General features: G+C 44.0%; 1 protein-coding gene across 4 annotated transcripts in view; it reads left to right on the top strand.

Annotated features, from left to right (window-relative positions):
* Positions 1-441: 441 nt before the first annotated feature.
* The window catches only part of BICC1 (BicC family RNA binding protein 1), a 291,846-nt gene continuing 278,771 nt past the window's right edge, over positions 442-13,516 (top strand). For 3 of the 4 annotated variants that reach the window (XM_073548254.1, XM_073548256.1, XM_073548255.1), the window contains exon 1: positions 442-881. In XM_073548254.1, coding sequence (XP_073404355.1) covers positions 698-881 — 184 coding nt within the window. In that variant the 5' untranslated portion in view covers positions 442-697. The remainder of the gene's footprint in view (positions 882-13,516) is intronic. The other variant, XM_073548253.1, reaches the window with a different exon arrangement.

Genomic DNA, 13,516 nt, shown 5'->3' on the forward strand with positions numbered 1-13,516 from the left:
TTAGAAAACCAATTTGAAAGCAATTGTGAAGCCACATTCACACGTTCAGTATTATATACAGTAAAATACCTTTTAAGCCAAAAACAGGCGTGGGTAAAAGGTACAGAAGTGGTGACGTGTTTCTATTGTACTTTGCCTCTGATTGTTCCCCTCATGGTTTTGGCTTACAAATACTGAGGTAAAAAACGGACCAAATCCTGAACGTGGCCTAACCGAGTATTGGGTGAGGGGCTACAGCCACACCCTGGACCTGGAGTATAGGCAATGGGTCACTGTGGCTCATAGAAGACCATTTTATTGAACACCCCTGATAGTGGGGTCCTACTAGAGACTTTTCATAGGGTCCCAAAAGCCTCAAGTTATGCTACAGGAACTTGCACTAGTAGAGCAGTAACTTATTAGCAACTGGCTTATGTCATGTGCATAGTGTCGTGACATGTGAGCACATATCACAGGCGAGAGCCGCCAGTCGTGACATCAGCAGCTGAGCGCACATGTACGCTCCCTCTCGTGCAGGGTGGTGACGTCAGCAGCGCTCCCTCTGGAAGTTGTGTACTTGTGTGAGCGGCAGCAGCGAGCAGCGCACTCCGCTCCCCCTCCGTCCTGCACATAGCGGTCCCGGCGCTCTCCCTGCCGCAGCTCCGTGTGTGCTCAGGCGCTGCAAGCGCGGACTTGGGCGCATTATCTCAGCGGTACGATGGCTGCTCAGTGCGACTCCATGAGCGGATACACGAACCAGTCAGACCCGGGCTCCAACAGCGAGAGAAGCACCGACTCCCCGCTCCCCGGCTCCGAGGACGACTCTCCCGCCCCCCACGACCCGGAGTGGGGAGAGGAGAGGTTCCGAGTGGATAGGAAGAAGCTGGAGACGATGTTACAAGGTAACGGATAACTTCACCAAACAATGTAGCCCGAACCCCCGGCATCCCGAGTGCGTGACTCATCCACCCGGGACCCGCTCCACGGACCTCAGCACTCACTATAGAGCAAGCTCTGCTCCCCTACCCGGGACCTCATCACTCCTATATAGGACCTCAGCGCTCACTATAGGGACCTGCACCCCTCTATGGGACCTCAGCCCTCACTATGGGGACCTGCACCCCTCTGTGGGACCTCAGCCCTCACTATGGGGACCTGCACCCCTCTGTGGGACCTCAGCCCTCACTATGGGGACCTGCACCCCTCTGTGGGACCTCAGCCCTCACTATGGGGACCTGCACCCCTCTGTGGGACCTCAGCCCTCACTATGGGGACCTGCACCCCTCTGTGGGACCTCAGCCCTCACTATGGGGACCTGCACCCCTCTGTGGGACCTCAGCCCTCACTATGGGGACCTGCACCCCTCTGTGGGACCTCAGCCCTCACTATGGGGACCTGCACCCCTCTGTGGGACCTCAGCCCTCACTATGGGGACCTGCACCCCTCTGTGGGACCTCAGCCCTCACTATGGGGACCTGCACCCCTCTGTGGGACCTCAGCCCTCACTATGGGGACCTGCACCCCTCTGTGGGACCTCAGCCCTCACTATGGGGACCTGCACCCCTCTGTGGGACCTCAGCCCTCACTATGGGGACCTGCACCCCTCTGTGGGACCTCAGCCCTCACTATGGGGACCTGCAGCCCTCTGTGGGACCACTATGGGTGGCTCCCCATACATGACCTCGGCCCTCACTACAGGGACCTGCACCCCTCTATAGGACCTCGGCCCTCACTACAGGGACCTGCACCCCTCCATGGGACCACTATGGGTGGCTCCCCATACAGGACCTCAGCCCTCACTACGAGGACCTGCTCTCCATACAGGACCTCAACCCTTGCTATGGGGACCTGAACCCCTATATAGGACCTCAGTACTATAGAGAAATTCTCCCTACAGGACCCCAGCATGTGTTAGTGGCCTCTTCACCCTATATAGGACCTCACGATAGGAGACACTCACCATTCAAGACCACGGCCCTTACTATAGAGAGCTCTGCACCCCCATATAGGGACCACACTATACAGGAACTGTGCATGCTGTTATAGGACCTCAGCACTCACTATAGGAGACTTATAGAAAAAACTCACCATACAGGGCCTCTGCACTTGACCTAGAGATCTCTGCATCTCTATATTGGCCTATGTTATACAGGGCCCTCAGAACTCGCTATAGTAGACTCTACATACAGAGCCTTGTGTGCTCCTGAATGGGATTTCTGTATTCCTTGTAGAGACATCTCTGCACACCTATATAGGATTAAAGCAATTATAGCGACCTTAACACTCCTATGGTATTTCACTATATAGGATCATGTGTGGCATCTGAACACTCACTATGGATTCCTCTGCACCTTTGTATAGGACCTCACTATGCAGGACCCTCTGTACCCCTATATAGGACCTCAGTACTAGTCTTAGGAAAAATCACTTTACAAGGAAACCTTTTCATTCATTATATAGGAGTTTCTATACAGGAATCTCTGCAACCCTATGAGACCTCACAATGTAGTAACTCTCCTTTAAAGGGACCTTCTGTACTAACTATAGAGAAACGCTGTAACTCTCTATATGGGACCCGTGACATTGCTTTTTACTACATGCAACCTCAGTATTCACTTTTACATGGTATCTGCAGCGCTGACTATATGGTATTCCTGTTACTAGCTAGGATAATCTACCTGCCACTCACTGGGATCTGTATTGGATCCACAGTAATCACTTATTTAGGATCATTAGAGATCACTTAATAAGATTCTTGTTTGTCTTCTTGTGATAAAAGATGCTCTTTCCTGAAATAAATGTTTCTTTATGGAGTGCACATCCACTATATGATGGTGTCCTTGGGCTCTTACTGTAGTTGTATAGAGCCATTATGGTCTTGTGGTACATACTGAACATCTGTATTGGATCTCCTGCAGCATAATCTAGGTTTTGGTTACTGAAATAAGTCTTTCCATCCAGTTACCATTTCGGGGTCATGAATTCTGCAGCCTATAGTCCTATCTGATATGGACAAGCTATAAATTAATGACTTGCGGTACCTGTATTTTGGTCCTCATACACCCACTACACTGTAAGATAAAGGAGAGTGGGGGGGGGGGCTTATTAATTGTAACCTTAGGTCCAATAACTGTAAATGGGCCCTGCCATATAATCATGCTGCAGCTTGCTGTACAAGGAAGTGCCTCTCGGGGTGATGAATTTAAACCAGAGGCCCCTGATGTTCATTGATCTCAAATGATGTGAAAACTGCTTAAGGGTATGTGCGCACACAGTTTTTTGTCTCTGCGGATTTTGTAGAGAAAACCTCAGGACAAAGTGCTGCGGTTTTTCTGCGGTTTTACACCTCATAATGGATGCACCAAACAATTGACATGCTGCGTTTTGAAAACCGCAGCAAAACCGCGCAGAAAAAAACGCAGCATGTGCACAGCTTTTTTTTTATTTCCATAGGAAATAAAGGTACTGTACAACACAGCAGAATCTGCTGCGTTTCTGCAGAGCCAAAAACGCTGCGGAAACCGCAAAGTGTGCACATACCCTAAGTGAATCGTTTACTGAAATGACCAATGTTATTACCTGCTCCTAACCAAGAAAAGTCAAATAGGAAAAGTCACTTTGAAATATGTTAAGTGGCAGTGACCCTATGCTGGTATAGAGTCCAATCCTACCCCTTACCAAAATATCATAGTGATCAAGTAGCCTAAGGCCAATGATGTAGATCTGTTGGTGGCTGTACAACTCAGACAGCTGTAGGACTAACGTTCGTTTGGCCCACGACTACCTCTACTTACTCTTGGCTCTGCTAAGCATTCATGTGTTTTCCATGGCTAAAGGAGGAGTTTTGAAGCAGATTATTTCCAGGAAGATGATTTGAACAGATATTAAACTACTCAATCCTTATGTCATCTGTTGGGGGAGTCGGGGTCCCCATTAAACAAATGGTCTTCTGGTGCACTGACCCATATACAAGGGTTTCTAGTCCATATTTATCAAGAGACACCCATGGTCACATCTGTAGTGGGCACCAGCTAAGGAGCTGCGTGCATGCAATTTAAGGCTCTTGTGGTTACTGAGTCAGCAGTTGGGAGAGGAAAAAAATAGGCTTTCAGGCAAATAGTACAGAAATGTTTTGTTTTTTCCCCCTTTCTTGAACGTATTGTTAATTTGTACTACTAATGAAGCATTATATACAATTCCATGGCGAAGCCAAAACAAAGGACGTGCGCCGCCATGTTTGAGTTGAGTCATGAGAACCCTTGTAGATATATTTCTTGTAACCAGGGTATGGCAGTGGTTTCCCACATGAATTGCTGGTTGTCCAGCTACTAGCATGCTGCAGGTAGAGGCCGGGTTCAGATGGCTGTATGTCACAGTACGTATATTGTCTGTAGTGCTTGGACTGTCCACGGGTCTCCTGACGTGAGCGTAAAGCCTCAGACAAATATATGTAAGGTTGGGTCGGGCGACCTGTGATAAAGTTCAGGCATTATCATCCATATGCAGAGACATTTGGCTGTCTGAATTCTGCCAAAGTGATAAAAAGTCCACTGGTGGATGTAATAATCTGACCATTGCAAAGCAGTTTAGACGTAGCTATATTTATTTTGTTGTAACTTCCTTATTGCTTTAGTCCAAATAAACATATAGCTGTGGATACATTAGTAACGTGACATCAGTTCAATCCTGGGTTATATCAGTTTCTTCTCATTAGGTCAGATAAGACTAGGTTTTCAGCAAGTACTTGGCGTTGAGTAGACTTCACATGTGGTTTTAGTTACCGAAGAGAACACCCCAGGCAATGCAAAGGAGATCATCTGCTGCTTAAGTGTCCTTACTGTGACAAACGTCTCCTTTCTTTAATTAACCTGTAGTTCTGATGGGAATATGTGCTGTTGGGTCATTTTAGATACAATCCTGAAGCTCCCCTGTGAAAGAGTGAACCGCACTTTTCCAAATAATAAAAACTCTGCTTGGGGAGCTGCAGTGATCACCAGAACTTTCATGGTACAGGAGCCTTATGTGAGGAGACGACCCCCTAAGATGGATTGTAACACATCGAACGCTATGATCCTGAGTTCATCAAGCAGTTTTGCCAGAATTCTGCAATATAACTGTTTGACTTGTTCAACTTTGCATTTCACAAATGTTTTTAGAACAACTTTGAGTTTTGGCGCTTTTAAGTCCATCTCGACCAGCTCTGACAATTTAAAAAAAAAAAAAAAAAGTTCAGGTAGGACAGGATGCGCACATGTCGTTCACTCTATGGTTGGCGCACACTTATGGCAGTGAATCACAGCAGTTGAAATATGCATACACCTCTTAATGGACTTGATATATTTTCACATCAATGCTCTCAATTAAAACTGGCTCTCAGAACACCATTGCTAGTAAATCTGGGCCTATAGGAATGTTTGGCTGTGAGATTGGACAGTCCGTTTTTAAATTACATTCACTTTAGTTGGGGTGCTTTTACACTGCGCTCTGGCCTTATGTACAGATAACCTGCATTGCTAGTTTTGGGCTTATGCGCCGACAGGGCCATTAACTAAAATGTTGCAGATGGAGTCTGGCTCTTGTGCATGATTTTTGGGCGTATACACCTACTGGAGGCAGATATCCAGACAGTCTACTACTTGTGGGTGTCCGCCACCAATAAGTGTATTCCCTTAAAATTGTGCACGACAGAGGTGGCAGTGACCCGGTCATCTGTGCAATGTGGCCATTGACTAATGGTGTACATGCCTGAAACCCGTTTTGAAGAAATGCAGTGTGGCAGGGGCCCAACTATCTAAACTAGAATACTTTTTTTTTTTTTTTTTTTGGGTTTTCCCCTCTTTGTACACAGGTTTGTCACCTCACCATAATCTATAGCGTGTGTATGATTCCTCCCCCCTGGAAGGCTATACATTGTTTGACTCCTTAGGGGAAGACAGTGTAAACACTCTTGGTCTGCAACAGACCTTTATCCTACATCCAGCATTTTAAGGATTAATTTTGCGTGGAATGTTGTAAATGTGATGACTTCTCATTAATTACTTTTCACTATGTAAAAATGTTGTAATCTCCATAAGGTAAAGTCATGAAACGCTCTAATCATAGAAGTTATTAGTTACATAACTGTAGCAGTTACTGTACATGAAAATAATGAATTATTGAAGGCTGGCAGAATGTGTTTTCTGTATTTATAGGAGACTTTTATAATTGAGTGTATTATATGCAGCAGTTTAGTTTCTGGGCACAGATCCCTCCAGTCCCTGCCGCACGAGTCTTCCATATCTGTTTTCATCCTTTTCATATTGCTAGAGAATTCTTCTAATTCGTATAACTTTACTCTTGGTGATGAAGAGCATGAACAGGGTTTTTTTTTTTCTTTATATAAGAACGTTGTTGTTGGGACCAAAGAAATCCATTTGCAATAACTTCATTTACAAAATGAAGAACATCTGCTTTCTAGTTGGGGGTTTAGAACTCGCCAAGGAAGGAATGTAGTAAGTTTCGGCGCTTTGCGGAGCACAGATGCAGAAGAAAGTGACTTGTATTACAAAGGGGGGGTCGGCTAAAATGTGAGTATTTATATAAAAGTGCAAGTTGTGGGGGTGGAGGAAGATGTAACAAAGACAGATCTGAAGTGTTACCACTGTCGGGAAGACTGAGGCTTTCTGGGAGCTGAGTGAATCATTTTGCCTGCCTATAGTTTGTGATTTGAGGCTGGAAAAGGGATGAATAATCTTTCTCTGAGCCGCCAGAGTCTGGAAGGAAAATCTCCTCATTTCAAACTGAAGAACTTCCTGTATTGCGACCTCCTCAACTCTGATCCAAGTTGTATTTTAGTTTGAGCAGTGTTGTGCGGATGTTGTGGCTTTTTTTTCTTTATACATCTTTTAGATAGCTTGCTGTTGCATTTCTTAATGTCTGTTTCACCAGTTGCATCCATAAAGTGGCCGTCTACTTGTAGGAAATCCATTTTAAATGCTATTGTTTAAAACCTTAATCGGTCACAGCTGAAAACTGTCACAAACGTTCTCTCGATCTGGAAGGATAACCTAGTACTTGGTCATTAAAAATAGATCTAAATACAAACTGCAAACATTATTAGGTAGAACGTTTAGAAGTGGTAAATCTGATTATATGTAAGTCCATCTTGGAATGTCTGCATAATCCTGACATTATAATGAGTATGCTAGGAGTCCAGCTAAAGAGGGAGACCGACCATTTGAGTCCAAGTATGTAGAGTCTCGGCCCAACCAGCCTGACTGACAGCTGCAGCTTGTATTGAAGTGTGAGATCTTGGCAGCAGGGAGGAGGGACACGGAGTAACGATCAGGCTAGGAGAGCACAAATGGAGTTTAAAACTACTAAAATGATTATCCAGCCATTCTTACATGGAAATCCAAAGTGTTGCATTGTTTAAGAAATCTTGGTATCTTCTGACAGATCCGCTTTGTCATGATTCAATAATGTCTTGCTCCTGTAGTGCTGAACGGAACCTGCTTGACCCTTTGTCAATGTTCTGAATCAGTTAATCTAACTCAGATTTGAGCAGTAATAACAGGGAGGCAATAAAACTGTATTGCCTTGTAATGTTTTCATTTCCTGTTCTGTCCAGATGTCATCGTATCCCAGAATTCCAAGCGGAGGAAGTTCACCGACCGCCATATTGGGACACCCAAATGATGGGTGTCTCAATATGGAAACTGCTGCTGGTACCAACCTATTGTGCGGTACCACCAGCGGAACACCGTCGCAACACACCCCACTCTTGTGCGTGACACCACCAGCGGAATACAGTCGTACTGCGCGAATTCTGCGCAGTGAATCAGATGTGACGTGTCTACAGGACGAGGAAGCCATTCACGTTAAAAGGGTTTTCCCACAAACGAAAGTTCATTTTAAAAATTGTCTCTGACTGCATACCACATCTCCTGGGCAGGGGAGGAAGCAAAAGACAATACTGACATTACACCAGGGGATCACAGAGGATTCATTTTGTGAGGTAAAATATTTCACTGACTGTTTTCAAACAATATTTTACCTCACAAAATGTATCCTCTGCGATCTCCTACTGCAATGTCAGTATTGTCTTTTGCTTCCTCCCCTGCCCGGGGGTGAGACAGGGCACAGGGGGGAGGTGGCACAAACGGGACAGCACAGGAAGGAGAGACAGCAGACAATTGGGGTGACACATGAGGCACACAGGTCAAAGAAGAGAGCACAGATGGGAGAAGTCAGCACATTGGGAAAGAGAGTGGATAGGTGGGTGAGAGCACATGGGGGGGAGAGATTCTCAACGCTGCAGAGCCCTGCCCCCATCGTGACATTACCGCCCTCCCGATGCGATAGCATCGGGCCTCCATGTAGTTGAAAAATCTGCATGTTCAAAAGCCCCTTAAGGAGTACCTAACACAGTGTATGTATACTCTCGTGCTGGCGCTGTTCCCGTGGTGTTGAATTGAGATCACTACAGCCTGGACTTCTTCATGCTGTTTTTTTTTTTTTTTTTTTTTTTTTTTTTTTTTCCCCCCCCAAAAGGTGGGGAGAGTGATGCCAGCTGATGTGACATGTGATGTTGGTGCACAATGGCATCGGAGCCCTGGGATAGTGAGTGCCGACACTGCTGGGATAGTGAGTGCCGACACTTCTGGAATGGCACCAGCATGCGAAGGGAGTATAAGCTCAAGAAGGGGTTGTCCTACTAAAATAACGTAGAGGAGCAGCATCCAATCCGGGTGTAAAAATGTACCAAAGTTTATTCTACCATTAAAAAGACATACAACGTTTCGACCTCAATTGGTCTTTTTCAAGTATAGCACACAGCATATATGTCGGCCTTATATAGAGAGGAACCGCCCACTGATAATGCATACAAAAAAACAATGATATGCATATAAATATTGTTCACAATATCAAATACAGGAAGATTATATATCAAAACAAGACTCCACAAAAAATACAAATATAATAAAAACCTGTTTGTGTAAACAGTAGTATACCACAACCCACATGTAAAGCCACCAATCACGTATGCGCATCAGTCGCCATAGTGACCCTTTAACCAATCTCCTGTGTTGATACAAAAAATGAGGTCATGCAGACTAGGCAACCTATAGATGAATATTAAAAACAGGCGCCAAAACCAGCAGCCTATCAAGATTACTCACACAGACTTAGCTGGCCAGAAAGCGCTATCTAGCGCACCCAAATTACTCTTCCTCATTGACTTTTCAACGTCAGTACATACTCCCAGGAGAAGTAACATCCCAGGCTACTGGTTTTGGCGCCTGTTTTTAATATTCATCTATAGGTTGCCTAGTCTGCATGACCTCATTTTTTTGTATCAACACAGGAGATTAGTTAAAGGGTCACTATGGCGACACTGATGCGCATACGTGATTGGTGGCTTTACATGTGGGTTGTGGTATACTACTGTTTACACAAACAGGCTTTTATTATATTTGTATTTTTTGTGGAGTCTTGTTCTGATATATAATGTTCCTGTATTTGATATTTTGAACAATATTTATATACAGTGCCTACAAGTAGTATTCAACCCCCTGCAGATTTAGCAGGTTTACACATTCGAAATTAACTTGGCATTGTGACATTTGGACTGTACATCAGCCTGGAAGTGTGAAATGCACTGCAGCAAAAAAGAATGTTTTTTCTTTGTTTAATTTTTTTGTAAATTGTGAAAAGTTTATTCAGAGGGTCATTTATTATTCAACCCCTCAAACCACCAGAATTCTGTTTGGTTCCCCTAAAGTATTAAGAAGTATTTCAGTCACAAAGAACAATGAGCTTCACATGTTTGGATTAATTATCTTTTTCCAGCCTTTTCTGACTATTAAAGACCCTCCCCAAACTTGTGAACAGCACTCATACATGGTCAACATGGGAAAGACAAAGGAGCATTCCAAGGCCATCAGAGACAAGATCGTGGAGGGTCACAAGGCTAGCAAGGGGTACAAAACCCTTTCCAAGGAGTTGGGCCTACCTGTCTCCACTGTTGGGAGCATCATCCGGAAGTGGAAGGCTTATGGAACTACTGTTAGCCTTCCACGGCCTGGACAGCCTTTGAAAGTTTCCTCCCGTGGCGAGGCCAGGCTTGTCCGAAGAGTCAAGGCTAACCCAAGGACAACAAGGAAGGAGCTCCGGGAAGATCTCATGGCAGTGGGGACATTGGTTTCAGTCAATACCATAAGTAACGTACTCCACCGCAATGGTCTCCGTTCCAGACGAGCCCGTAAGGTACCTTTACTTTCAAAGCGTCATGTCAAGGCTCATCTACAGTTTGCTCATGATCACTTGGAGGACTCTGAGACAGACTGGTTCAAGGTTCTCTGGTCTGATGAGACCAAGATCGAGATCTTTGGTGCCAACCACACACGTGACGTTTGGAGACTGGATGGCACTGCATACGACCCCAAGAATACCATCCCTACAGTCAAGCATGGTGGTGGCAGCATCATGCTGTGGGGCTGTTTCTCAGCCAAGGGGCCTGGCCATCTGGTCCGCATCCATGGGAAGATGGATAGCACGGCCTACCTGGAGATTTTGGCCAAGAACCTCCGCTCCTCCATCAAGGATCTTAAGATGGGTCGTCATTTCATCTTCCAACAAGACAACGACCCAAAGCACACAGCCAAGAAAACCAAGGCCTGGTTCAAGAGGCAAAAAATCAAGGTGTTGGAGTGGCCTAGTCAGTCTCCTGACCTTAACCCAATTGAAAACTTGTGGAAGGAGCTCAAGATTAAAGTCCACATGAGACACCCAAAGAACCTAGATAACTTGGAGAAGATCTGCATGGAGGAGTGGGCCAAGATAACTCCAGAGACCTGTGCCGGCCTGATCAGGTCTTATAAAAGACGATTATTAGCTGTAATTGCAAACAAGGGTTATTCCACAAAATATTAAACCTAGGGGTTGAATAATAATTGACCCACACTTTTATGTTTAAAATTGATTAAAATTTAACTGAGCAACATAACTTTTTGGTTTGTAAGATTTATGCATCTGTTAATAAATCCTGCTCTTGTGTGAAGTTTGAAGGCTCTAACTTATTTGCATCTTATTAAACCTGCTAAATCTGCAGGGGATTGAATACTGCTTGTAGGCACTGTACATATCAATGTTTTCTTGTATTTATTATCAATGGGCGGTTCCTTGCTATCGATTGGATGTCCCTCTCTATATAAGGCCGACATATATGCTGTGTGCTATACTTGAAAGACCAATTGTGGTCGAAACGTTGTATGTCTTTTTAATGGCAGAATAAACTTTTGTACTTTTTTTTTTTTTTTTTTTTTTTTTTTTTCCACCCGGATTGGATGTCCAATTGGGTCCTTGGACTGGGAGCGTGCATCTCCTTCATTCTGAATATGCTGTCGGCTGCTTTCTTTTCTGGCTGGGGTTTGTCCTAGTAGTCAAGAACCATTTTAATAGCTATAAACCATTGTATGACATACATGAGGTGCATTGCCCATTTTACATACGGAGACTTCTTGTAGCACAATTTTCTAATGCAGAAGCTGCTGTAGTCCACAGGAGCTGCACAACTACTTCCCATTGTGAGCCGCATGTATTTCTTAAACTAAAATTGTGCTCTATAAAGTCGTCATGCAGCTTCATAGAATCGTAGAGTTGGAAGGGACATCCTGGGCCATCTGGTCCAACCCCCTGCTCAAAGCGGGATTCGCTAAATCATCCCAGTCAGATGTCTGTCCAGCCTCTGTTTGAAGACTTCCATTGAAGGTGAACTCGCCACTTCTCGTGGCAGCCTGTTCCACTCATTGATCACTCTAACTGTCAAAAAGTTTTTTCTAATATCTAATCTGTGTCTCCTCCCATTCAGTTTCATCCCATTGCTTCTAGTCTTTCCTTGTGCAAATGAGAATAAAGTTGATCCTTCTACAATGTGACAGCCCTTTAGATATTTGTAGACAGCTATTAAGTCTCCTCTCAGTCTTCTCTTTTGCAAACTAAACATTCCCAAATCCTGCAACCTTTCCTCATAAGACAGGGTTTGCAGACCGGTCACCATTCTGATCGCTCTTTTCTGAACTTGCTCCAGTTTGTTGATGTCTTTTTTTTAAAATGTGGTGCCCAAAACTGGACACAATATTCCAGATGAGGTCTGACCAAAGAGGAGTAGAGGGAAATAATGACGTCACATGATCTAGACTGTATGCTTCTGTTAATACATCCTAGAATTGCATTTGCCTTTTTTTGCTGCTGCATCACACTGACTCATATTCAGTCTGTGATCTATTAGTCAGGGCTGTGGAGTCGGAGTTAGTTTTGGTTGGAGTCGGTAGAAATGTACCGACTCCAGCTTTAAAAAAAAAAAGTGTTAATATTTCATAATTGAACTTTCATATGAATTTTATAAATGTTACTCAAATATATATGTTCTATCAAACTATGAACAACAGTGATAAGCAGTTCTGCTGGAGACAGAGACATTTCTTACTTCTTGTGTCACTGTTCTCCACTGCCCTTATCTAATCTTATACTTGTTTAACCTCATGCTGCCCCAACCCCCTACTTACAATGTATGAAACTGAATGTGAAAATGTGTTGCAATTTCTTAGTAGTAAAGCTCCTCCTCTAGACTAGATCATACTAGGTGTGCGTCTTCCAAGCATCTCACAGCTGCCTGCTACTCAGAAGAGGAAGACTGTAAGAAGTATTATCCTTTCAACAAACTTTGCATCAGTTAACTGTGAGTACATGAGGAATAATAACAGTATTACTGACCACTATATCAGTTGTACGACCTGGCAATTTTGTACAATTGTTTTTAGGAAAAACAATTGTCATTTGGATTGTGAATGCAGAATTAAAAACCTGACTGTCAAAGAAGCATCACATTAAATCAGCTGTATTTGAACATTTCACCATCACTCAAGATAGAAAACATTATGTCTGTCAGTGTATGACAAATGATCCAGACGAAAACAAATGCTGTGAAGCCAAGAGGAGTGCATATTCAGGCAAAGATAAAAATGCTCCTACCAGAGCTTCTAATCTAAAGAGACATTTACAGCGCTTTCATCCAGAAGTACTGAAAGCAGTGGATGAGAGACTGCATCCAAACCAATGAACCAGTGCCTAGCTCTTCCAGCCAAACAAAGGAGCAGAGAACTTTGCAGCCATCAGTTGCAAGATATTTTGTCAGTGACAAAGTTACTGTGACAATGACAGTAGATACATTTAAAAAACAGATCATAGAGCTTGTTGTAAAGGATAGTGTGCCTATTTCATTATTTTCACGACCAGATTTTGTGTCTGAATGGGGAAATGGCCCGCAAGCTTGGTGTTTCTCTGGAGAGAGAGAGTATTAGAAAATTAGTAATCGAAGAAGCTTTTAAACAAAAGGAAGAACTTAAAAAAAAAAACTCTCAAGGGACGCTTTCTGTTTCTTAATTTGGATGCCTGCACACGTCAGAGTGAACTATTTTGCCATCAATGTCCGATTTGTTTGTGACAAAAATGAAATAGTTACCAAGACATTGGCAGTAAAAGACACCAAAGCTCA

The sequence above is a fragment of the Dendrobates tinctorius genome, unplaced genomic scaffold (assembly GCF_039654945.1).
Source record: "Dendrobates tinctorius isolate UK_male_01 unplaced genomic scaffold, ASM3965494v1 ptg000156l, whole genome shotgun sequence".
In the NCBI taxonomy this organism is placed as follows: domain Eukaryota; kingdom Metazoa; phylum Chordata; class Amphibia; order Anura; family Dendrobatidae; genus Dendrobates; species Dendrobates tinctorius.